The following is a 27,071-nucleotide window of genomic DNA, read 5'->3' as shown; positions in this document are numbered from 1 at the left end:
TACTCGGTGTTGAAAGGTGCAGTGACGAGCAAAGATGGCTGCGCCCATGTACTACCCGTAGCAGTGGTTGACCTTTGTTTTTCCTCCCTGTCACCTGGCCCCTGTGGCGGCAGGCTGGACACGAAGACTATGCTGGGCCGGACCCTCCGAGAAGTGAGTGGAATTGGCTGCTGAGGGCCCAGGGAGGTCGGCCAGATTCGTGGAGTCCGTGGGCATGGAGTCCCCGGGCCTGGCCACGCCGCCTCCTTCCCTGGAACTGGGTTGGGGATTCGTACCTGTGGGTCCTTTGGCTGTACTCTCCATACGGGTTCTGGAGTTAGGACCTTAGCAGGGGAGCTTCTATACCGCGGAGCTGTGGGGTGGAAGTGAACTCCGGCTTCTCAACTAGACGTTTGCCGAGGCTGGGGCGCTGCCAGAAGAGGGGGGTTGCGCTGGCCCCCCTCAGTGTCTCTTCTGCCCCCGACCACTCATTTGATGCAGTTCTAAGGAGCCTAGCAACTCTGCCCCTTGCAAAAGCCAAACTAATAATCCCCCCTCTTTCTCCCCCTCCCTTGATATATCATTCTCTAGGCTTTAACTACCACTAAAATACCAATGATTCCTTTATCCTTGTCCCTGTTTCCTGAACGTCCTTTAGTAATTCTAGGCTGTATTTGTGAGTGTCTTCTGGACATCTCTAACAAATGTCCCCGTAAGCACCTCAAACCCAATGTAACCAAAGTCGACTTCCTTGTAATAGGACCCCCTCTTACCATCTTTAGAAAAAAAAAACCAAAACAAAACAAAAAAAAACCTGATTTCTGAATTCTTAATAGTCTCTTATTAGTGGGACAACTTTATCCTCGTTGCCTTTAGATTCCTCTTCATCTGTAATATCCAATAAGTCACTAACCCCTCTTAATTCTGTCTTGAAATTATGCCTGCAATCTGTTTTCTTGCTTTATCCCTACTGTTAGGGTTTTAATTCAGGTCTCTGCTTCCTGCTCTAGCTCTCTCAGCCTTTATAACTGTCTGCAGGCCCTCTGCTATAAGACTTACCTCTCGCCCTTGTTAAAACTCAGCTGTTCTCCACCGAGGCAGATCTGTGTGGTAAGGCCCAGAGTATTTGGTTTAACAAAGGCTCCAGGTGATTCTGCTGATATGTAGAGGTTGAGGACCTACCATGCCTTCTGTCTTCACCAGGAATGTCTTTTCTTCCCACCTGGCAGCCTTTTAGAAAACTAAATTATGAGAACTTCTTTTAAGTCCACAGGCTTTAAATAATAAATAGGTCTTCCCCCAAATAATTACTGTTTTACTATTTTAATTGCATCTGGACTTTACAGTGCAGAATCCTATTTGTTCTTTAAAAAGAAAAAAATTGTTTTAAAATGAAATATAACTGAAAAAACATGGCCTTTTCTTTTTCTGTTCTTTTCCCATTCAGCTCCACCTTTTATGTGCCAACCCTTTCCTCGTGTTGTTGAGGGAAGCATCATGCGAAACAACTTTTACGTCAAGGGGATAAAAAAAATTTAGCGGAACTGACCCAGGGGTAGACAGGAGGATGGTTGCCTTGGCATGCTTGCTTTCACTTAATCACTCCTTTAACAATTATTTATTGATATTGTATGCAAAACATTATTTGGTGGTGATTTTCCCCACCCGAAATACATCTTTTGTCCACTCTGTATTCTCTCCACATCATTGAATCATTGCCCCAAGTTCTACCAATTAGAGATGAATTTAGTACACATTCTATTTTAAATATGTTAAGATGCCTGGAAAGGCTTAATGATTTATTCATCCATTGTTGTAAAATATAATAGTTCAATCAAATTTCTTTCCATCACACCCTAGTTGAGATAATCAATTGAAGAAAGGGAAAATTTGCTGAAGAGGAAATTAAGGGAAGGGCTCGAAACTATGGAGTTTTGAGGCAGTTTGGGGGACCTAAGTGGAGGCTTAGGGCAACAGAAGAGCCCTGGGAGGAAGCACAAAAAAAGAGCTACAGTGCCAAATAGGAAGTAAAACTATTAGTAAATTATACCCAGGTAAAATTCAGGAAGGGAGAGGAGTCTTACTTTTTACCTTCCTTTTATGTGGCATGACCCCATTGTTTCTAGGAGCCAGACACCAGACTAATATTCTAAAGTTTAATTCTTTATAATAATAAAAGTGTAATATGCTAATTAGACCAGATGTCCTTCCGGACAACCTTCCCGAAGAAGCCAGGGCTGCGAGGGAAGTCCGGGTCCCGGGTGCCAGAGGGAAGCCAGTGCCAGCAGCCGGGGGAAGGAAGGCCTACTCTTGTACAAATTTCGTGCATCCAATAGGAGTACAGGAGGGGAGTTATGGGGGTCTCTGCTTAGAGTCTCACAAGGCTGAAATCAAAGTGTCAGCCAGGGCTGTGGTTTCATCTTAAGTTGTAGGGTCCTCATTTGTTGTTGGCAGAATCTATTTCCTTGGGGTTTTAGAACTGAGGTCCCCATTTTCTTGCTAACCTTGTAGGTAGTAGAGTAAATGAGCTTAAGGGACAGGAGATGTGGGATAACTAGAATTGATACTTATATAGATACTAATGTCCTGGTGCATGGATTCGTGCACATTGAAAGGAAATAAATTAGAAGAAATATTTAATGTTGCTATTCACCCTTTCTCTACAATAGAAGTGTCAACCAAATTCACAATTGATAATGACAGATGGAAACACACACATGCAATTGGCGCCAGTGAGAGCTTTATATGTATTGGGCATGCGCGAGTCAACTTAGCCTTTTATAGATACAGAATAAACTTGCTTAATTAGACCCGCTTTCTGATTTAGCTAAACTTTTTCCAGCCCAGTGAAGCACCCCAACTTCTCTTTCAGGTAATTGTCAGCAACACAGCAGTAAATATCAACATGAAGCAGATTATTATTATGGATCACACAGGGGGAAAAAAGGGTAAAGTATTTAACAGTAGCAGTGTTTGACTATATTCTGTACAGTGAGAAAACCTGAAGTCATTTTCAAGTTCCACCATTTCTTCTTTTCAGTTGGGTCAAGTTTCTAAACTTTCTAAATCTCCATTTTCTGGCTAATGAAAACAAAATAGGATTCTACCGAGTCTTCTATCTCTGTACTCCAGAACTTCTGTGAGGATCAAATGAGATGAGGCACGTGAAAACGCTTCACAAACATTTGATTAAATTGTAAAATTTTGCACCTGACTATAAAGCAAATTGGGTTCCTGGGCTGAAGAAACTGCTAGGAGGCTAGTTGCTAGGGAGAGGAAGCCAGGCGTTGCTATATGACGTCATTACCACCACCCCACCACCCCCGCGCCCACAGCGACTGTTTCCAGGCCAGGCTGGGCTGGACTGTGGGCCACATTTTGCGCCATGGAGTCTTGGCAGTGTTGGCTGTGATTTGGTGGGGTGTCGCTCTGGGGTGGTGGCGCGGCCTGTGTCCCACTTGGGGGAAGCCAAGTGTTGGTTTGTTGGCGCCAGGTCAGTGGTGCCATTTATTTTTAAATGGTCATTGCACGTCTTGGCAGCTCCTGTGTTGAGCGTCTGCCCCCTGGTGGTCAGTGTGCATCATAGCTACCAGTTGGACAGACAGACACTTGGCCTTTTATATAGAGAGAGATTGGTATGATGTATGTAGTCTGGGCTATGACCATGTGAGTTGGTCACTGGGGTAAGATGGAGGAAAGTTTGTGTAAAGTGAAGTCAAGAACTGAGAGGCCGGGTGTCAGTGTACATAACTTGAAGTTTGACTTCAACAGAAATAGGAACAGGAGCCATAGTAAAGAAGATTACAGTGAGCTAACTGCTCAAATCTTCAATGAATGAAAACGAGTAGTAGGGAGACTTGGTGTAGGGAGACTTAAAGGGTAATATAATCCTCTCCAAGGCCTGTTCTTCTTTTGAGCTGGGTTTTGAAAGAAGAGGGAAGAGAAAGGCATTAAAGACCTGGGAGGAAGCCTGCCCACATATTCTTTTCTCCTCCTCTGGACTCTGGTACATGGCAGATAGGAGCTAAAATAGCCACCCCTTTAGAAAGCTGCAGGAGAAGCAATGGCCTCGGAAAAGCCTAGTTTCCATTAGAGGAAAGAAGTGCCAGGGAGAGAGAATTTGTTTTTGATGTTGTTTTGTTTTGTTTTAATATGTTTTTATTGATCTTTGAGCAAGAGGAAGGGAGAGAAAGATACAAACATCCAGGAGAGAGAAACATCAACATTGATTGGCTGCCTCCTGCACGCCCCCTACTGGGGATTGAGCCCACAACCCGGACATACGCCCTGACCAGGAATCAAACCAGAGGCCTCTTGGTGCATGGGTTGATGCCCAACCACTGAGCCACACTGGCCGGGCGAGAATTTGTTTTTTTACAAAAAGTTTTATATTTGATTTCATCCTATATTCAAATATGACAGCTTTAGTTTTGTCCCAGGAGAACTGTACTATTTATACCTCATATTCCTTATGCTCAATCCATTCTAATTCATTAGCATCTTTGTTTTCATTTCTCTTCTCCAATTCCCTTACTGATTTTCTCAAATCTGGATTTCCTAAAAATGGTCCTAACGAACATCAGCACTATTTAAAGTACATGCTCCTGGGCAATCTGATTTCTCACAACTGTAACTCCTTATTACCTCTTATTCTTATACCAGTTGACAAGTCAGAAAGCAGTTTGAGGATAGTGGGCATTAGAGGACTTGAGGCAAAGAAGGAGAGAAAGTGGCAGACATAATTTTCCTATTACAACTTTGCCATGGGATAGACCTGCCTATATACCTATCTGTCTCTCTAGCTTTGCGTGTTTGCTAGTTCTGACTCTCTTCTACCCAGCCTAACACTTTATTCTTTCTTCTCACTCCATATTTACAATTTTAGAACACACTGCTATCATTTTATTTCTCTTTGGCTCCTTTCTTGTAAGTTCACATTGCATACAAACAGTTGAATAGAAATATCTCTTCTTGTTACCAGGTTACCTCCTTTAAGTCAAGCCCAGCTCCCCTCTCCATCCCTGAGTCACTCCCCAGACTCTCCATGGCAGTTCTTTCCTCCTCTTGTCCATCAGCATTAGGTCCTCTCAAAGGCCTGTCCCACAGCTTTTCTCATTTAAAACCCTCAGCCTTAAGAATACTACTGCTTTGATGACTTATTCAACAGCTAAGAGCAGATCATTTGCAGATTTTCCTCCAAATGCAAACTCGTATTGCTTGATGCACTTAGGACACGTGGAAATACATTCAACTTAGAGGACAAACTAAGCTTCCACTAGTGCAGAGAGAAATGATGAAGGAACATATATTAAAAAATTACTTCTACCCTTTACTATTTGTGTGTCTTTGGACAAATCACTTAACCTCTCTGACCTTCAGTTTCTTCATCTCTAAATGATGTTAATAATACTTCACTTCTGTAGTTGTTTTAAGGATTAAATTCAGTAATAATGCACATAAAGCCAACAACAATGCCTGGCTCTTGGTAAATACTCAATAAATATTCTTCCCCACGCCCCCCCCCCCCCCCCGCCTTATCTCTGAGCTCCCATCTGTCTTTTCATATTATCGCCAAAGATTTGGTATTGTCTTCAACTTCTTGTTACTTATTTTACCTTGTAAGTATGTAGTTATTACTTCTATAGGAAGTATTAAATAATTATCACTTCACCTGAGGCTTCACTTACTATCAATATGCAGATTCTGGTAACTTGTAGTACAGTTTATTTTAATGCTTTCTTTACCAGTCTTCCTGATGCAGTGAGGACCAGATTTCAGGAAAGTCTGTTTGCTTTTGAATCCATATTTTCTAAGCATTTCTCTTAATGACTAGTGGATTTTGCTTGAATTCTCCAAAGATCTATTTAATAAAGATAATTTATTTAGAGCCATTAAGGTCCTGTATTGTCTATTTCATTTTTCTTTCTCTATGGACTGCTGTGTTGCGGCTAAGCTACTCTCTTTACACAATCTATCCTAACCCATGCTTCACCCATGCTGGACCTCTACTTCTCCTGGGCAGGATGGTTTACCTAAACCAGTGGTTGGCAAACCGTGGCTCACGAGCCACATGCGGCTCTTTTGCCCCTTGAGTGTGGCTCTTCCACAAAATACCACGTGCAGGCGCGCACGTACAGTGCGATTGAAGGAGTAACCTAATTAAGTTAATAACAATGTACCTACCTATATAGTTTAAGTTTTAAAAATTTGGCTCTCAAAAGAAATTTCAATTGTTGTACTGTTGATATTTGGCTCTGTTGACTAACGAGTTTGCCAACCACTGACCTAAACCATCGCTCTTGTTTGTTCAAGCCTGGCTTAGAAACAGTTACTTAGCTAGGCCTATGAATGTGGTGTCCTCCAAACCGTCTTCAAGCTGGTCAGGGTGTTACCCTGGTTCACTACACTAAGTGTAGAGTTAATAGGTTCTCTTGGTTTGGAATCCAAGCCTTACTTCAAAATTTATACTTATAACCACTCTACCTGCCTGCATCACTGTAATATTTGGAACTTCTGCAGACTCAACAAAGGGTTTTTGAACTGTATATATTATAGGTTTCTGTTGCACTGAAACAAGGCCAAATTACTCCAACTGAGCTCTGTCAAAAATGTCTCTCCCTGATCAAGAAGACCAAGTTTCTAAATGCTTACATTACTGTATCAGAAGAAGTGGCCTTAAAGCAAGCTGAAGAATCAGAGGAAAGATATAAGAAAGGTAAATTACTTTGAATTATACTCAGTTGTTATATCCTTAGAGAAAGAGTTTTAATTAGATGTAGCAGTCTCCATTTGGCAAGTGAATCTTTTAGCATAAAGCATTCCCTTATTTAAAGAACTTGCCATGCGGTATAATAAAAAATGAGGCAATTGGATATGTGATGCTTTTTACTGTCCAACTGCAATAATTGCTAACCTGAATTTAATTTCTGAAGAAGTATCTTTACCAAGAACTAATAGTTATTAACTAGTATTAATGTGTCATTATATCTTGAATTAGATACTTCTGTTCTTTTGGCTTTTTAACACAGGTCACTCACTTGGGGATTTAGATGGAATTCCTGTTGCAGTAAAAGACAACTTTAGCACAACTGGCATTGAGACAACATGTGCATCAAACATGTTGAAAGGTAAAGTTTAACTGATCACAGCATTTATTAAAAATAAGAATTTTTCAGTTTAAATTAAAGAAAAGATAGTAAAGCACCAAGATATTCTCACACTAATTATATCTGCAAAGAAGATACTTAGGATGGAGTATTACATTTTTTGTAATATTTTGTAATATTTGCTCTTTCAGAATGCAAAACTATTCTTTAGAGGTAGGCCCACTTAGTGGATGAATGTAATTTAGGAAGTTTTAGCAATCCTATTTAGGAAGACTCAGTAACTGATCACCACAAACACACTAAGCAACCTTTAACTCCCACTCCGTGATAACATGGGAAGAGTATGAAGTGGCTGTCATTACCCATCATCTTAAGGATGGTGTGAGGATTCGTTAGCCACTACTCCCATTATTTTTTATTTCTTGATTCCTGTACCTCTTATATCACTATTAGAGGCCCAGTGCACGAAATTCGTGCGCGGAGGGTGGGGGTGGGGGGCAGGGGGGGGGGGGGGAAGGGTCCCTCAGCCTGGCCTGTACCCTCTTGCAATCTGGGACCCCTTGAGGGATGTCGGACTGTCGGTTTAGGCCTGATCTCTGTGGGACAGCTGGCTCTTAACCGCTGGCCTGCCTGCCTGCCTCATCGCCCCTAACCACTTTACTGCCTGCCTCATCGCCCCTAACCCTTCTGCCTGCCTGCCTGATCACCTCTTAACTGCTCACCTCCCTGCCTGATTACCCTTAACTGCCTCTGCCTCAGCCCCCGCTGCCACCGCTTCATCCAGAAGGATGTCAGGAAGGTCGTTTGGCTGTCCGGTCTAATTAGCATTTTATACTTTTATTATTATAGATATTTATTTGAGTATTATAATGTTTAGTTTTATTCTTTACAGTTTAGTAAGTCAAAAAGGAATCACGTTTATCAAGATGCTTGGATCATAGAAAGAACAGGAAATGGAAAAAGGTTATTCAGAGTACTATATACTAAAAGTAATATTCTGAGGTATGTGCCTAGGTTCCTCTGATAGGTAGACTGTTGTTAATTGTTTTTGAATATACACTACATGGAGAGAATTTTAATTAACAATAAAAAACTATTTCTGACTGGAAATGGACAAAAATCACTGTGAAATAGCATTATCTGAGAAGAAAAAGTCAAGTACAATGATAAAAAATATGATTTGTGATTAGTGTCAAATGAATTAGGTACACCTTTGTTATTCAATATTTTGTAGTACTTTTAAAGTCAGTGTTTTTATGTTATAAAAATAGTGAATATAAACTGTCTTTGGAAAACATAGCATTTAACAATAGAAAAAATTAACTTTTGGAAGAAAGTACAACCTACTAGTCAAATTAAGAATAATTAACACATGTCAATACAAATTGCTTAATTGCAGTTTAAAATCTTGTTTCTTTAATATGTTTTATATGTTCACTGTTGTTGGTTTTTTTCCTGTAATAAAAATTACTGAATTTTTTTCAGGTTATGTACCACCTTATAATGCCACAGTAGTTCAGAAGCTGTTGGATCAGGGAGCTCTACTAATGGGAAAAACAAACTTAGATGAGTTTGCTATGGGGTAAGTAAAATTGAAATTTTCTTCTCTTGTATTTCTTCCATCTGTCTTTAATTTCATTATGTAGTTCCCTAAAAGTATTGAGGTGATTTTTTTTGAGGATTCTAATGCCAGTTTCTCATTTCCTCTGTGAGATTATGCTCTACTGTCTAATACATATATAGTAATATCTCAGTTGTAGTTTGTATTTCCCTGATGACTAATAATGTTAAACATTATGTGGTTTGCCACCCATATATCTTCTTTGTTGAAGAATATATTTAAATCTTTTGCCTCCCACCCCCTTTTTTTTTTTTTTAATTGGGTTGTTTATCTTATTGAGTTGTAAGAGTTCTTTCATACAGTCTGGATTCAAACCCATTATTATACAGGTGATTTGCAAATATTTTCTCCAATCTCTGGCTTGTCTTTTAATTGTTTGGGCATTTAGTAAATACATATTGAATAGATTAATCCATGGGAATAAACTCAAACATAGGTTATTAGGACATTGCCTTGAATAGCTGATCAAAATGAATATCATTGAGGGTGAAGTGAACATCATGTACCTCCGGATGTGATTCCCTAAGAGGAACACACCATCATCTATGCAATTTTTCTATCCTAAAGTAATAATAAGGAAACAGACAAATCTGAAATTAGAAACATTCTATTAAGTGTCAATATCTAAAAAGCATAGGAAGGCTGTGAAAATGTTCTAGATTAAAATAAGTTAAAGAACATAAAACCTAAAACTTATAGAAGAAGCCGAAACCGGTTTGGCTCAGTGGATAGAGCGTCGGCCTGCGGACTGAAAGGTCCCAGGTTCGATTCCGGTCAAGGGCATGTACCTTGGTTGCGGGCACATCCCCAGTAGGGGTTGTGCAAGAGGCAGCTGATTGATGTTTCTCTATCATCAATGTTTCTAACTCTCTATCCCTCTCTCTTCCTCTCTGTAAAAAATCAATAAAAATATATTAAAAAAAAAACTTATAGAAGAAAATGTAGGAGAAAATTTTTATTACTTTGAGTTAGACAAAAATTTCTTAAGACACATAAAGTACAATTTGTTAAATAAAAAATTGATGGTTTGGACTTCATTAAAATTAGTAACTTCTGTACTTTGAAATATACTGTTTAAAAATGAAAAAACAAAACAAAACTATAGACTGAAAGAAAATACTTGCATTGTTGTCTGAGAAAGAGCATGCATCCAGTATATATAGACCCTTTCCCAACTCGCTAAGAAAATAACTCAGTTTTTCTTTTAATGGGTAAAGATGTAAGCAGACATTTCATTAAAGAAGATACACAGTTGGCAAATCAACACATAAAAATGCATCACGTTAAGGAAATGCAAATAAAAAACACAATGAGATACTTATACCTATTAGAATGGCTTAAAAAATGAGAATATCAAGTGCTGACAAGGATAAAGAACTATTGGATTTCTCATACATTGCTGGTAGGGAATTCAAAATGGTGTCACCATTTTATTTATTTATTTATTTTTTAAAATAGATTTTATTGATTTTTTACAGGGAGGAAGGGAGAGGGATAGAGAGTTAGAAACATCGATGAGAGGGAAACATCTATCAGCTGCCTCTTGCACACCCCCTACTGGGGATGTGCCTGCAACCAAGGTACATGTCCTTGACCGGAATCAAAGCTGGGACCCTTCAGTCCGCAGGCCGACACTCTGAGCCAAACCAGTTAGGGCGGTGTCACCATTTTAGAAAATAGTTTGGCAGTGTCTTATAAAGTTAAACGCACTTACCATATGGCCCAACAATCTCGGTCAAGAGGTGAAGACTTATGTTTACACAAAAGCACTGTCAATGGCCTTTCAGTACAATATTTATTGTGATTTTTTTCAAATTGCCAAAAACTGGAAATAACTCAATGTTCATTGGCTAGTGAATGATTAAAAAAGTAAAAAAAAAGAGGCTTAAGAGACAATGATAACTAACTGTAGCACCTGCCTCTAGATCTGCTCCTGTACTGGAAGGGGGTAAAATGCTATAAATGACATTATTGCATCAACTGGCAAAATTGGATTATATACATTAAATTAGATAAAAGCATATTAATGTTAAATTTACTGATATTGATAACTGTACTATCCTATATAGTAAAGAGCTAATATGCTAATTAGACCAAACAGCAGAACGACCCTCCGGACGACCTTCCGGACGAAGCCAGGGCTGCGAGGGCCGAGCCCCTTGCACGAATTTCGTGCATTGGGCCTCTAGTGACTATATAAGAGAATACCCTAATCTTAGGAAATAACATACCGAGTACATATTAAAGTATTTAGGACTAAAGAGCCATGGCAATATAATTTACCCTTAAATGGTTCAGAAAAAAAAGTGTATGGACACACATACACAGAGCATACAAATGATAAAATAAATAAGGTCAGATGTTAACAGTAGGTGAATCTGGGTAAAGGGTGTAAAGTGCTTTTCATGCTATTTTTATTTTTATAATTTTTCTGTATGATTGAAATTATTTCAGAATTTAAAAAATAAGTTATTACTATTCTACTTATAATGCTTTTCTTAAAACTTCTGATTAAAAGAGGGATTCCTTTAAAAGACTTTGTGTTAACTGTTTGAATGTTTGTGACACTACAACCGGAAGACCTTAATTTACACGGGAAATCATCTTAAACTGAATTAGATGATCAACTGGGATATAAATCTTTATTTCTTAGTAGACTAGTTTTCTCTACTTTCTATCACAAATGCTCTTTCCATCCTCCACTCTTCAACTATCTAATTGAATAAAGCTACATCTAAGCAGGCTTCCTGTCTTTTCCAATTCAGTTTACTACAGTGGATTATACAGTGTCAGGAGCAAATAATAATCAGAAGATGAAATTGTCACATAAAATGAAAGTTTTATTAGATATCTTGCTTCTCTTCTTCATCTCAGATCTGGTAGCACAGATGGTGTATTCGGACCAGTTAAAAACCCTTGGAGTTATTCAAAACAGTACCGAGAAAAGAGGAAGCAGAAACCCCATGGTGAGAATGAGGATACAAATTGGCTTATAACTGGAGGAAGCTCCGGAGGGAGTGCAGCCGCCGTATCAGCGTTCACATGCTTTGCGTAAGATGTTTTTCCTATTTGTACTTTAAAACCCAACCTGGGACAAATAGTCATAAACTATAGGCAAAATCCAACAATAGACAAGTTCATACTTCGGTATTTCTTATACATACACACACACACACACACACACACACACACACACACACACATATATGTATATTATTGATTTCAGAGAGGAAGGGAGAGGAAGAAAGATAGAAACATCAATGTTGAGAATCATTAATCAGCTGTCTCCTGCGCCCCCTACTGGGGATTGAGCCCTCAGCCTGGGCATGTGTCCTGACCAGGAATCAAACTGTGACCTCCTGGTTCATAGATTGACCATCAACCATTGATCCATACCAATTGGGCAATACCTCAGTATTTTTATTTCTTTTTAGTGAGCTATTTGTGTCCAGTGGTATATCAAAATTACATCTTATTAATACTTAACTATACAGTACACTTATGTGTAGTTATACATTTAACTTTAAGATAACATTTAGCCGTGGCCGGCATTGGTCAGTGGTTAGAGTGTCAGTATGTGTACCGGATGGTCTCAGATTCAATTCCCGGTCAAGGGCATGTACCTGGGTTTCAGGTTTGATCCCCACTACCAGTTGAGAGCATGTAGGAAGCAATCGATGTGTCTCTGCCACATCGATGTTTCTCTCTCTCCTCTTTCTCACCCTCTTCCCTCTTCCTTCCACTCTCTTTAAAATCAATGGAAAAAATATCCTTACCCCTCAGATGAGGATTTAAAAAGAATCTACACTAATAAAATAGAAAGATGCAAATTGACTGTACCTTCGTGATGCCCACCAGCCAATCAGGAGTGAGTATGCAAATTAACCCAACAAAGATTGTGGGTTAATTTGCATACGCAGGCGCCAAGCAGCCGGGGGCGGGGCGGGAAGCTTGCGTCGTCACCATGGTGATGACGCAGGCGTTCCACACCACCCCAGCAGCTCTGGGCCTCTGGACAGCATGGGAAGGTGGAAAGGCGGCTCTGGGCCGGAGCAAAAGCAGAAAGGCGGCTCCGTGCCAGAGCGAAGGCGGTGCTGGCAGCCAGGGGAAGGAAGGCCCATTCTTGCACGAATCTTCGTGCATCAGGTCTCTAGTAATAATAATAATAATAATAATATAACATTTAAAGTCTTCCTATATAATATCTGGTTCTCTTAATAACATGATTTTATGGATCTTGCAGAATAAACCAATTAGCATAAATGGACTTTATTGAATTTTATTTTTTAAATAATTTATTTGGGTGTCTGGTTACTGATTGTACAGATATTTAGGTACTAACCTACCATGGCTTTAGCTGAGTGCTACTGAGTTAAATTGTTAGCTATGGTTTATCCTTCGCCTAATTCTGACTTTTGTCCCCCCAAAAAGGAAAGAAAAAAATGCTCCTAATATATATCAATAGAATATTTAAAATAGTGTTTTTATCTATCAGCAACTAAAAATATATATTAGTAAGTAAAGGTTTTTCAAGTTTGTAGGGAGCTGATTTGTTCAACTGTCATACTTTGTATTTAGGAAGGATCAATCATGCTTTATCTCTTAAGTCCCATTTGTAAAGCATTTCCTAACCATCTAAGGAAGAGTAAATAAATATTGCTGTTATTATAGTTCTCTTTCCTTAATTATTCACTGAAACTAAGCTCTTTCAGGGACATTGCAAGCTATAAATTATTTATATTTTTAGAGCTATGAGGATTTATTAGATTCTACAGATTTTTTTTTTTTAGTTTCCCTGGAATCTTGTTAACAAGTAAAACCATTTCATTTTATCTCTGTGAAATTTTATAGCACTGCATTAATATTAATGAGAGTTCTGATAAGTTAGGGCTGCCAGATTAGGTACTCTTTCCTATCCTCATCACCCCATTCACTGTTCATCTTTCTGAATGAGCTTTGAGAAGATGGCATTTTGACACATAATTCCTATGGAAATGCAAGTTTTACTTTACATAGCTGTCAGTGAATCCTAATAAGAAAATGTATCGTTTTAGAAATTGTGAAAGCAACAGTCTGATTTTGTGACTCAAATGGACTTGGTAAGAAAGGCAGTCTAACTTGCATTTTCTGTAGAATACAAGGGCCATGTGACTGGTAGGAGCCTTGTTTAGTCCAAAGCTTCATTCTGGGTGTAGTCAAGAGAAGCACAGACTCAAACTAACTCCAGATTGAATGGGTCCCAAACTGTCAAGTGTTCTGCTTTATCCCCCCCCACCTTTTGATTCATTCTTTCTATAATAGTTTTAAAAATAAGAAAATTCTTGGAATACTATGCACCATGAAAAAGAATGAGCTAGAGCACTGGTGACATGGAAAGACTTGTATAGTATGTATAGTATGACCTTAGTTTTATTAAAAGTAATAATTATATATGCAAGTTGCATGGAAGTGTCTGGATGAATGTATATTAAAATTGATAACTACATTTTTATCAGGGTAGTAATTATAAGAGAAATTTTACTTTATATACATCATACAATAGGACATTTTAATTTTTCCATTAGCCATGTACACTTTTCTAATTAGAAAAACTTTTTCTGAAACAGTTTTTTTAAATGTTTTTAATTTTTAATTGTAAAATATACATAACATAAAATTTACCATTTTAATAACCATTTTTAATGTGCAGTTCAGTAGTGTTAAATACATTCACATTGTTGTGCAACCAATCTCCAGAACTTTTTTCATTTGCAAAACTGAAACTTCGTACCCATTATACAACAGCTCACCATTTGCCTGTCCCCCAGCCTCTGGCAACCACTCTTGTCCTTTCTGTCTCTGAATTTGACTACTCTAAGTGAAATTATGCAGTTTTTGTGATGGCTTATTTTACCTAGTATTATGTCCTCAAAGTTAGTTTTTGTGGGAGTTTTTGTTGTTTAATAAGAAAAGAATATACTCTATGGGTAACTGGGCAAAACAATGAACAGATACTTCATAGTTGGGTAATACAAATACAAATAAATGTGAAAAATTATTTTAAAATACACATTTACAAAGCTTTTTGGTTATCACTTTAACCATATTTTAAGAACTCAGTGGAACAATGGAACATTAAACACAATTTGATTTACTGCAATTGAGAATATAAATTAGTATAACCTTTCTAATGAGTAATTTGACTGTGTATATTAAGAACTTATAATAACAGGCAGACTCTTTGGCCCATTAACTCTATTTCTTAGAAGCTAACTTAAAAAATAATCAGACATATGGGCAAATGTTTATGTTTAAAGGTGTTTATTACAAAGTAACTTATGCAATTGTTATTCTAGTTGGCAATAACATAATGTTTAAATAAATTAAAATACATTTCTACCCATGATTCTAAATGGGGTAGTAGAAGGGCTGTATCTGAATTTCTGGGAAGGGTATATTCAGTTGTTAAAAGCATACTGTAAAGTCGCCATTAAAGGAAGGTATAAGATTTGTATGTAGATTGATAAGAGAATGTACTTTAAAATATTGGGAATTGCCAACTGAGATGATAGAGTATTATACATATTTTAAATTTTCAGTAATTTTAATGATCTAATAAAAGGTTCATGATTAGCAAAAAAGAGATAGAAACTTATGATTACAGAATAACCTGAAGTATGAAAGAGAAATGCATTTTTAAAAAGACTTGAATATGCCAAATATTAACAGTGTTTGCCTCAGGATGGTGGGATATTTTACCTCTTACCCTTTTCTATACTTTAATAATTCTCTAAGAAAAGCATGTTTTACTTTTATAAAATCAGCGGGAAATACAGTTTTAAAATATACGTTTTAAAAGGTAGATTCCAAATGTAATTGGAGATATGTCATTCTTCTAAAGAGTATTCCATTTAAATTCCAGGGCTTTAGGATCAGATACGGGAGGATCAACCAGAAATCCAGCTGCCCACTGTGGAGTTGTTGGTTTAAAACCAAGCTATGGCTTAGTTTCCCGTCACGGTCTCATTCCCCTGGTGAATTCAATGGATGTGCCAGGAATCTTAACCAGATGTGTGGATGATGCAGCAACTGTGTTGGGTATTTATATGATTCCATGTAGTTTGAAAATGTTACAATTTCACTGTAAAACAATGATGTCTGTCACTCCCAAGTATTTTTCTTTACAGGTGTACTGGCTGGGCATGACTGCAAAGATTCAACCACAGTACAAGATCCTGTTAAATCATTTATACTTCCCAGTTTGACAGATGTAAGCAAACTATGTATAGGAATCCCCAAGGTAATTCTTCCCTTTCATTACTTTACAGAAATACTGTCATGTCACATACAAAGATTTAGGAAACAGATTGGTTAGGTTTGAATCCTTGCTCTTCCACTTTTATTAGCTACTAGAGGCCCGATGCACGAAAATTCGTACAAGAGTAGGCCTTCTTTCCCCCGGCTGCCGGCACTGGCTTCCCTCTGGCACCCGGGACCCAGGCTTTCCCCCTCAGGCCGCCAGCAGGCACCTGGGACCTGGACTGCTTCCCTCCTCTGGCGGCCCACAAGCACCCAGGACACCAGCTTGCTTCCCTTCTCCAGCTACCTGCACACACCTGGGACCCGGGCTGGTTTCCCTCGGGCCGCCCACAGGCACCCGGGACCCGGGCTGGTTTCCCTCTGGCCCTGGATTCGTCAGGAAGGAAGTCTGGAATGATGTCTGGAAAACGTCCGGTCCAATTAGCATATTACCCTTTTATTATTATAGATGTGTAACCTAACCAGCTCAATTTTCTCTAAGCTCAATTTCCTTATCTGTAAAATGGGGATAATAACAGTATTGATTTCAGAGAATGGTGAGGTTTGAATTAGATAATCATCATAGGGATGTAATACAGAGCATGGTGACTATCTATAATAATAAAAGCATAATATGCTAATTAGACCGGACGAAGCTGGGGCTGCGAGGGAAGCCCGGGTCCCAGGTACCTGCCCCCGGCCAGAGGGAAGCCCAGGTCCTGGGTGCCTGCCGGCAGCCAGAAGGAAGCCAGTGCCAGCAGCCAGGGGAAAGAAGGCCTACTCTTGCATGAATTTCGTGCATCGGGCCTCTAGTAGTTAATAATACTATATTGCATGTTTGGAAGTTGCTAAGAGAGTATATCTTTAAGGTTCTAATCAAAAGAAAAAAAAAACTATGTATGGTGACAGATGTTAACTAGACCTATTGTGGTGATCATTTCTTTTCTTTTTTTAAAATATATTTTATTGATTTTTTACAGAGAGGAAGAGAGAGGGATAGAGTTAGAAACATCGATGAGAGAGAAACATCGATCAGCTGCCTCCTGCACACCCCCTACTGGGGATGTGCTCACAACCAAGGTACCTGCCCCTGACCGGAATCGAACCCGGGACCCTTGAGTCCGCAGGCCGACACTCTATCCACTGAGCAAAACTGGTTTCGGCAATTTCTTAATACATACAAATATCAAATCATGCTGTACAACTGAAACTAATGTAACATTATGTTATAAACTATTACACCTCAATAAAAAGAATTAGATACTCATGTTAACACATTGCGGACCAGTAGTTTTATTGCTAGCTTTACCCAGTGGCCAGATAAGTTTCTATTGAACAAGTACAATTTTACATAAATGTTAAAGGCACGCTTTAAAATTAAATACCCATTGCATTTTGAAGTTATTTATTACATGTTCTTACAAGCTAATATCTTTTTAAAGTATGATACTTTGTAAAACACTGTGTAATATGAAGCGAGAATTCTCGTGATCCGTCTGCAATGTGTTAAGCAAGGGTCTATAAGATTTTTCTATAAAGTATCAATTAGTAAATATTTTAGGCTTTGTGGGCCATGCAGTTTGTCATAACTACTTAACTCTGCCACTGTAGTAGTGTGAAAGCAGCCATAGACTGTATGTAAAGAAAGGAGTGTAGCTGTGTTCTAATAAAACTTTATTTTCAAAAATAGCTATCAAGTCACATCTGACTGATGGGCCTAATTTATTAATCCCTGATGTAAAGGGCATAGTCCAAGATATACTATGCATAGTAAAGGATCAATAAATGTTACTGACATTACTATTATTAGTATTACTACCATATTTATTATGGTAGCAATTAAGTAATCCATACATGAAAGTAAATATATTGAATTACTGACCTTTAAGCTTAGCAGTAATTTTCTTTTAATCCTCAACCGAGGATATGTTTATTGATTTTAGAGAGAAAGGAAGGGAGGCAGAGAGAAAGAAAAAGAAACATCAATGTGAGAGAGAAACATCAATCAGTTGCCTCCCATACATGCCCCAGCCCAGGATTTAACCCACAACCTGGGTATGTGCCGGACTGGGAATCAAACTCCCAACCTTTTTGGTATATAGGACAACACTCCAAGTAACTAAGCCACCCAGCCAGGGCAACAGTAATTTTTTGGATAATTTTTTGTTGTGGGAGACTGTCCTATGCAATGTAAGATGTTTAGCAGCATCACTGCCTCTACTCCTAGAGGTACCATCCCTACCATACCACAATCCCACAACCAAAAATGTTACAGATGCTACCAATGTCCCCGGTTGACAGGAAGAAGGTAAACTTGCCCCCAGTTGAGACCATTACTGTAGAGAAATTCTACTTTCTTTAAAATCTTCAATTAAGATCATAACTGTGCCTTCTTTTAAAGGCTTAGAGAAAGCACAGGTTGTAGATCCTCTACTTACCTGTTATGTAATCTTAATAAAGTTATTTAACTTTTCTAGTCTCTATATATTTTATTAATAAATTGAAAAATAATACCTACATCATGGGATTATTAAAAGCATTAAAGTAGAAAATCTTTGAAAAGCATCTAACAGGGTACCTGATATATAATAATCATTTAACAATTATAAGGTCTCCAACCAAATCTCCAGTCTTTACTATTGTTAAAGAGCTCACTCATATCTAGTACTGTGCTTGTCGTGCCATGAACACTCTTAAATTAGTTCAGTCTTTCTGGTTACCTACTAGCAATTTAATCAAATTTTCTAATGTATTGCCAAAGGTCCTGGAGTACAAATTTTTATAAATCATCAATATAGACGTTCTAATTTCTGTTTTTTACCTTTTTCCAATAAGGAATATCTTGTACCAGAATTATCAAGTGAAGTACAATCTCTTTGGTCCAAAGCCGCTAAGCTCTTTGAGTCTGAGGGGGCCAAAGTAATTGAAGTGTCCCTGCCCCACACCAGTTACTCAATCGTCTGCTACCATGTATTGTGTACATCAGAAGTGGCATCGAATATGGCAAGATTTGATGGGCTGGAGTATGGTAAGATGGTTGTGTTTTGGATTTTTAAGGTAGTTGTCTCAACATTTGAAAGGTTCACTTATTAGTGGCAATATATGTATATTGCCCAAGATCGTGTTGATGAGTTAGAAAAGTAAATCAGTGAATCCTTTATCATTTTAGCATTGTACTTACACTATTTATCATTAACTAGAGGCCCGGTGCACGAAATTCGTGCACGGAGGGGGGGGTGTCCCTCAGCCCAGCCTGTACCCTCTCCAATCTGGGATCCCTCTCACAATCCAGGACTGCTGGCTCCCAACTGCTTGCCTGCCTGCCTTCCTGATTGCCCCTAAACGCTTCTGCCTGCCAGCCTGATCACCCCCTAACCACTCTGCTGCCAGCCTGATTGATGCCTAATTGCTCCCCTGCCAGCCTGTTTGCCCCCAACTTCCCTCCTCTGCCGGCCCTGTCACCCCTAACTGCCCTCCCCTGCAGGGTTGATCGCCTCCAACTTCCCTCCCTTGCAGGCCGGGTGCCTCCCAACTGCCCTCCCCTGCTGGCCATCTTGTGGTGGCCATCTTGTGTCCACATGGGGGCAGGATCTTTGACCACATGGGGGCAGACATATTGTGTGTTGGAGTGGTGGTCAATCTGCATATTACTCTTTTATTAGATAGGATAGAGGCCTGGTGCAGGAGTGGGGGCCAGCTGGTTTGCCCTGAAGGGCGTCCCGGATCAGGGTGGGGTTCCCTTGGGGCGTGGGGTAGCCTGAGCGAGGAGCCTGTGGTGGTTTGCAGGCCAGCCACGCCCCCTGGCGACCCAAGCGGAGGCCCTGGTATCTGGAATTTATTTACCTTCTACAATTGAAACTTTGTAGCCTGGAGCGGAGCCAAGCCTCCTGCATGCTCCACCGGCAGCCATTTCTGTTTGAGTTAATTCACCTTCTATAATTGAAACTTTGTAGCATTAAGCAGAGGCCTGAGCCCGGCCAGGGTGTGCGGAAAGCTTTGCTTTCTCCGTTACCGCGGGCAACCCTGGCCTGGTCTCTCCAGCTCCATGGTTTCCGCCATTCTGTTTGAATTTGTTTACCTTCTATAATTGAAACTTTGTAGCTTGAGTGGAGGCTTAGGCCTGTCAAGGGCAGGTGGAAAGCTTGTTTCCCTCTGTTGCCTGGGAAACCTTGCTCTCGGTGGCTGTAGCCATCTTGGTTTGGTTTATTTGCATACTCGCCCTGATTGGCTGGTGAGCGTGGCTTGGGCTGGTGGGCGTGGCTTGGGTGTAGCGGATGTATGGTCAGTTTGCATATTTGTCTATTATTAGGTAGGATATCTCTGTGTGTTCAATTCACTTTTATGGACTGAATACCTTGAAGAGATAGTATCTCACCTTTGTATTTTCAGTTTACCTAATGTAATGCTTAGTACGTGGTAGATGCTCAGTAAACATTTCAATGAACGAACAAATGAGGAAGTGAATAAATAGTGTCTCCCTCTTGGTTATTTTCTTCTGTTTCCTTGATTGCTGACTGGCCAATCACTCACAAGGCAAATAAAGAAGGGAAACCATGAAGGGCAATCTGCAATTTTTGTATTGGTCACAGATGTAAATTTAGGTCTGTTTTTCAGCCAAAACTTCCTTCTTAAGTAATGTCTATCTCATTTTGGTTTTCAGGTCACAGGTGTGACATTAATGTGTCTACTGAAGCCATGTATGCTGCAACCAGACGAGAAGGCTTTAATGATGTGGTGAGAGGAAGAATTCTCTCAGGAAACTTTTTCTTATTAAAAGAGTAAGATAATTAGTTTAGGAATTTTCCCCATTCTTAAAAACTCAACAGAAAAGTAGTAGCAGGTCTTATAAGTTGAAATATTTGCTAAAGAAGCAAAATCTTTATGATTTTAATTAGAAATCAATTAAAGGCTTATTTATGGTACTTTAGGTTCCTGTTATTCAGAAACAAACAAAAATGGGAAGTTTTAATTAAATGATTAGTAAAACTGAGTAGGAAGCCCTGAGGGATTTTGGCCTCATTAAATGTCCCCTGACTATTATAGCCACATTGGCTTATGGCTGTTAGAGCCTTAAGTAGGAAGTTACTTTGATGTCCCTCGAGAAAAATTTAGTGAATCAACTTACTTTTTCCTTCCACTATGCACCTGTTTGCTCCAAGAAAGAATTCTAAATTACTATGACTCCTACCTAGATTGTCTTCAATATTAGTTTATTGACCATCTTGTGAAGGCATTATTCTAAATGAAATAAGAAAAAGACAAATACGATATGATCTCCCTAACATGTGGAATCTTTTAGATAGATAGATATGAAAAAGCCAAACTCAGAAACAGAGTAGAATTGTGGTTGCCAGGGGTTGGGGCTGGGGGAAATGGGGAGATGTTGGCCAAAGGGTGCAAACTTCCAGTGATAAGATGAGTAAGTTCTGGGGATCTAAAGTCCATCATATTTACCATAGTTAACAGTACTGTATTATATACTTGAAAGTTGCTAAGGTAGTAGATCTTAAATGTTCTCACCACACTCAAGCGATCCCTTGAGCTCTGAGTGCTACTTATTCCTATCCAATACTCTGCTCTGGCAAATTGTGGCTGTCTGCCTCTCCAAACTTTCCATCTTCCTTTTTGACAGAGAGCCCCATTTCCCCACTCCTAAGCTCCTTTTAGGTTCCGCCTCTCTGGGCACGGGCCTGAAAACTGTCTCTAGGGCAGTGGTCGGCAAACCGCAAGCCACACGCAGCTCTTTGGTCCCTTGAGTGTGGCTCTTCCACAAAATACCACGTGTGGGCACGCACATACAGTGCGATTGAAACTTCATGGCCCATGTGTAGAAGTCGGTTTTTGGCCTGGGCGAGTCTATTTTGAAGAAGTGGTTCTAACGCCGAGCCACACTCAAGGGGCCAAAGAGCCACATGTGGCTTGCGAGCCTCGGTTTGCCAACCACTGCTCTAGGGAAATCAAAGAGCTTTTCACATACTTGTTTCTCTTCTCTCAGAGCTCCCTCTTCTGAATGCCTGTTGTCTAAGGTCTGAAAATGGTAGTTTCCTTTTGTCTTGTTTTCTGGTGGTTTAATATGGCATCATTGATGGAAGCATCATTGATGGGAGCAGAAGTTCTGCTTTTGAACCATATTTAAAGGAGGAAGAAATTTCATAGAGAACAGAAATATGTGTTCTTTTATAAAATTCAGGTTTGGGAATGCTGTTAATACATTATTTAAGCCATCAACTGTTATTGTTGTATAAGTTACAGGTGATGTCTGCGTTTTTCTCTCTTTTTTAAAAATTTACTGATTTTTTACAGAGAGGAAGGGAGGGGGATAGAGAGTTAGAAACATCGATGAGAGAGAAACCAATCAGCTGCCTCCTCGCCGCCCCCCCCCCCCCCCCCCCTGCTCACACACACACACACACACTGGGGATATGCCCGCAACCAAGGTACATGCCCTTGACCAGAATCGAACCTGAGACCCTTTAGTCTGCAGGCCGAAGCTCTATCCACTGAGCCAAACCGGTTAGGGCTGCATTCTTCTCTATAAACCCTGTGGTCAAATGATAGTTAGGACATCTGATAGTTCTAGAGCATTCTTTGAGGGTAAAAAGATTTTTACGTTTTTATCTCATTGTATTTGGTTTGCAGTAAGACTGGAGTTGTGATATCCATTTTTACAGGTGAGGAAACTGAAGTTAGAACAGTTAGTACTTTTGTCAGCCTTCATTAGTTTCAGGAGGATTTGAAGAGCATTTTTCTTTTTCCCTTTCTCTGCATGATTGACTTACACTAACTCCTATGTCTGGCTAATTCCTTAATCTTTTCAGTAAAGTAAGCATCTCTCCTTGAATTGCACATTTCCATCTAGGCTGTGCCTATCCACAAAATACAAAATTGCAAGCATAGCATACTTTCCCCAGTTTTTGTTTGCAGAGCCTTTTTCTAATGTCTAATTCTGATGGCATGTTAGAATTTTGCACAACTTCAGTGTCCTTCTAATAATTAGTTATCATTATACTATAGATTAGTGATGGGCAACCTTTTGAGGTTGGTGTGTCAGACTTCGCCAAAAAACTGAGCATAACTCGGGTAGTGTGTCACTTTGAGGAAAAAACATTATTTTGCAAATGTTTCATCCTCAGGAGCAGCAAATGTTTCATCCTCGGCATGCGGCCGCCTCAGCGGCCGCGTGTCATCAGAAATGGCTACGCGTGTCAGTGCTGACACGCGTGTCTAGGTTCGCCATCACTGCTATAGATGAATTAAGACATTATAATAGAAAGAGGATTAAGCTGAGCCTCCAGGAACCCAGTTCTAGACTTTCCTGTACCACTGCCAATCTCTGTAATAACTATACTTGATTTTCCTCACCTGAAAATGAATGTTCTGGTTTAATGGTTCCCTGGAAGTATTAATGTTTTATGATTATATATGCAGAATTGCATCTAGTAGTGAATTCTGATTGATTATAAACTATAGACCTACCAAATTTTCTAATGACATCACAGTTGAACAAAATTCATTTTTATGTGTTGTAGGAGTCGAACTCATAAAGGCCAAGATCCAGTGAATTCTTTAACAAGCCTCACGTATGAGAATTGTTCAAAGAAATAACAAAAAGCCCTTAAAATATCACCTATTTTTTTCCATAGAAACTATGAGAATTACTTCATCAAAGCACAGAAAGTGAGACGACTCATTGCTAATGATTTTGTGAATGTTTTTAACTCTGGAGTGGATGTCTTGCTAACTCCCACCACCTTGAGTGAGGCAGTGCCGTACGTGGAGTTCATCAAAGAAGACAACAGAACGCGAAGTGCCCAGGGTGATATTTTTACACAGGCTGTAAATATGGCAGGTGAGGGTTCCTCAAGAATGTTCAGATTTTCTTTACATTTTTAAGTAGGCAGCCTGGTCTTCACTTAGGTTCTAGCTAGATCGTTCCCTAAAGGCAATTGCTTGTCCTTCTGGAATGCTTAGAAAAGTGTGTGTGTGTGTGTGTGTGTGTGTGTGTGTAGTGCGTGGGCATAGGTACACACATCCTCAGATTCACCACACATACACATGTTCAGAATCAGTTCACTTAGCAGCATATTTTTAAACTTTTCAAAATTTTTCAGACCTATAAAAAAGTTGAAAAGTCGCATAATGAACACCGCTATGACCTTTGCCTGGGTTCACCCTTGTTAACATTTTGCCTCGTTTACTTTCTCCTTCCTCTCTTCCTCTCTTTCCCTCTCTCTCTGTCTTTCCCTCTTTCTCCACACACACACACAGACACACACACACACACACACACACACACACACTTTTCTAAGATTCAACATCATGACACTTCATCTTTATCATGAGTCTTCTAAGAATAAAGACATTCTCCTGTATAACCACAATTCCATTATCTTACCTAAGAAAACTAACATAAATACTGTATAATAACTTGCCAAATGTAGTCCATATTTAAGTGTTGCATTTTAAATTTAAATAATTAAATTTTCTAAATTAATAAAGTTGAATTATCAATTGTACCAAAATGTCTTTTATAAGTTGTTTTTTCCTGATATATAATTCATTTATGGTATCTTTTTTAAATCCCTCAGCTCTCTGTTTTTTAGAACTACATCAGGCTGCATTATAATTTTTATAGCAATTATCAAACATAGCATAGAACACTCAAGAGGAGATGGAAAGTCTACTGTACTTGCCTGTACTTTTGCTTACTGTGTTTATTTCTCCCTGATCTGTCAAGATTTTTTTTCTTTTATCACATCCTTTCTGTTTAGAGAAATTCCGTTAGCCATTTTTTTAGGGTAGGTCTGATGGCAACTAATTCTCTTCGCTTTTTTCCTTTTCATTTTTAAAGATTATTTTTGATATATATAGGATTCTGTTTTGACAGTTCTTTTCTTTAGCACTTAAAAAAATGTTGTGCTATTTTCTTCTGGCCTGCTTACTTCTGATAAGAAATCCCCTACCTTTTAACATTTTTCTTCTAAGTGACATTTCTTTTGAAGAATCTAGTTCACTTGTCCTGAAGGATGTCCCCTCCATAATCTGAATTGTCAGATTGCTTCCTTGAGATTGGAATGAGTTCAACATTTTTGACAGAAATACTACATATTCTTGATGTCAGGAAACAGTTAACATTAGTTTGCTCTGCTTTTGGAAACTAAGTTGAACCCTTAGTTAAGGAAGTAACTGCAGATGTTTTCCTTGTAGAGTTACATTTTTCCTTTTATCGCTTGTAAGCATTTGGTGAAGTGATACTTTGAGACCATGTGAATATCCTAATCCCCAATAAACTTGAACTCAGTTTTAGCATCTATTCATGCTGCCTGCCTGAGTTAAAACCTAGAGAATTACAAAATGGTGACCTTTCTAATTATAGCATTCCATCTCTGTATATTAGTTAGCAGTCTTCTCTAAAGAGCAGCTTTCTTCTTTTGTTTTAATTCAATGTAATATAAGCAATTACTATCATTATTGTTTTTGCTGCTCATATTGCCCCAGATTTAGTCAACAGGAGCCCCTTCAAATTGCATGTATCCTTTAGACCTGTCCCCAGTAATTTTTGAAAACTTCCTTTTTTTATGATATAACAAGATGTCCCAGGATTTTATACTTTCTCTGCCCCAAACCTGGAAAAACTACCCTGAGCTACTATTTCTCATGTAACAAATTGGGAAAATTTACAAGCTCAACAATATAGTCTACTAGAAGCCCGGTGCATGAAATTCGTGCATGGGGTGGAGGGGAGGGGTGTCCCTCAGCCTAGCCTGCACCCTCTCCAATCTGGGACCCCTTGAGGGATGTCCGACCGCCCATTTAGGCCCGATCCCAATGGCGGATCGGTCATCCCTCTCACAATCCAGGACTGCTGGCTCCCAACTGTCCTCCCCTGCGCTGCCCTGGTTTCCCCCAACTGCCCTCCCCTGCTGGCCTGGTCCTCCCCAACTGCCCTCCCCTGCTTGCCTGGTCTTCCCCAACTGCCCTCCTCTGCTGGCCTGGTCACCCCTAACCTCCCACTACTTCCCTCCCCTGCAGGCCATCTTGTGGAAGCCATCTTGTGTCTTGGTGTGACAGTCAATTTGCATATTACTCTTTTATTAGATAGGATAAGCAAAGCTGCAGGAAAAAATCCCTCATCTTGCTAATGGGAGTTCAGAATGGTACAGCTTTTTTGGAGGGGAATTTGGCATTATCTAATTACATATTTATTTATTGTTTGATGAAGCAATCCTCTTTGTTGAGAAGCTTTCAAGAATACCAGAAAACATGTACATAGTAATTCACTAGGCTAAGCACAGAAAACAACTTACATGCCCAACTGTAGAAATAGCTAAGCACAGAAAACAACTTACATGCCCAACTGTAGAAGAATGGTTGAATAAATTATGGTAAACCCACATAATGGAATAGATGCAGCTATAAGAAGGAATGGAGATGTTCCAATAACAGTGATTTTCAACATTTATCATTAAGTGAATGAAGAAAAGTACAAAAGCATGTATATCATACTTTTTGTTATTTTTTAAGCCTTATCATGGTCCTACTAGCACTGGAAAGTGGAAGGGTCTCTGCTTCTTAGGATGGAGAATTAATCAACTAATGGGTTTCTTTCTTGTACTCAGGGTTGCCAGCAGTGAGTGTCCCTATGGCCCTCTCCAACCAAGGGTTGCCAATAGGACTACAGTTTATTGGACGTGCGTTTTGTGACCAGCAGCTTCTTACAGTTGCCAAATGGTTTGAAAAACAAGTACAGTTTCCTGTTATTCAACTTCAAGAAATAATGGGTGATTGTTCATCAGTCTTTGAAAACGACTTAGCTTCTGTTTCTCTAAAACAGTAGTGACAACTATATCATGCAAACTAAAATGACTTAAAGATTTTATATTCTAGAAAAGTCAGATGATCTTGCTAAGCTCTTGCAGTTTGGTTCATTGTCAGCATAATCATTCCTTGGAACCATTGTCTAAAATTCTTGTGATATAGTTAATTATGTATAATCTGCCAGCATTTATTAAGCATCTGCTAAGTGCAGAGTACAGGATGTCTACTGTAACACAAGACACATGTTCCTGAAAAGTGATGCATTTTGA

At 39.2% G+C, this 27,071-nt stretch overlaps 1 protein-coding gene across 2 annotated transcripts; it reads left to right on the top strand.

Annotated features, from left to right (window-relative positions):
- Window positions 1–27: 27 nt before the first annotated feature.
- QRSL1 (glutaminyl-tRNA amidotransferase subunit QRSL1) lies at window positions 28–27,071 on the top strand. 2 transcript variants are annotated; one of them, XM_079780411.1, is made up of 11 exons: window positions 28–153; window positions 6,535–6,694; window positions 7,008–7,106; window positions 8,571–8,667; window positions 11,581–11,757; window positions 15,608–15,783; window positions 15,873–15,985; window positions 18,820–19,012; window positions 20,645–20,762; window positions 23,628–23,833; window positions 26,604–27,071. In XM_079780411.1, the coding sequence occupies exons 1-11, from the start codon at window positions 130–132 to the stop codon at window positions 26,819–26,821; spliced, it is 1,581 nt and encodes a 526-aa protein (XP_079636537.1). In that variant the 5' UTR covers window positions 28–129; the 3' UTR covers window positions 26,822–27,071. The 2 variants fall into 2 exon arrangements, with proteins under 2 accessions (XP_079636537.1, XP_079636538.1); XM_079780412.1 differs by lacking the exon at window positions 28–153 and adding an exon at window positions 2,478–2,927.

This window comes from Cnephaeus nilssonii (assembly GCF_951640355.1).
Source record: "Cnephaeus nilssonii genome assembly, chromosome: 9".
In the NCBI taxonomy this organism is placed as follows: domain Eukaryota; kingdom Metazoa; phylum Chordata; class Mammalia; order Chiroptera; family Vespertilionidae; genus Cnephaeus; species Cnephaeus nilssonii.
This window is presented reverse-complemented; position numbering and strand designations above follow the sequence as displayed.

What these genes read in the sequence shown, in the direction of transcription:
- QRSL1 (XM_079780411.1), top strand. Translation starts at nt 130, where the DNA reads ATGCTGGGCCGGACCCTCCGAGAA. An exon ending in TCAGCGTTCACATGCTTTGC is followed by an intron (nt 11,758 to 15,607) that starts GTAAGATGTTTT and finishes TTTAAATTCCAG; the next exon opens with GGCTTTAGGATCAGATACGG. An exon ending in AACTTTTTCTTATTAAAAGA is followed by an intron (nt 20,763 to 23,627) that starts GTAAGATAATTA and finishes TTTTTTCCATAG; the next exon opens with AAACTATGAGAATTACTTCA.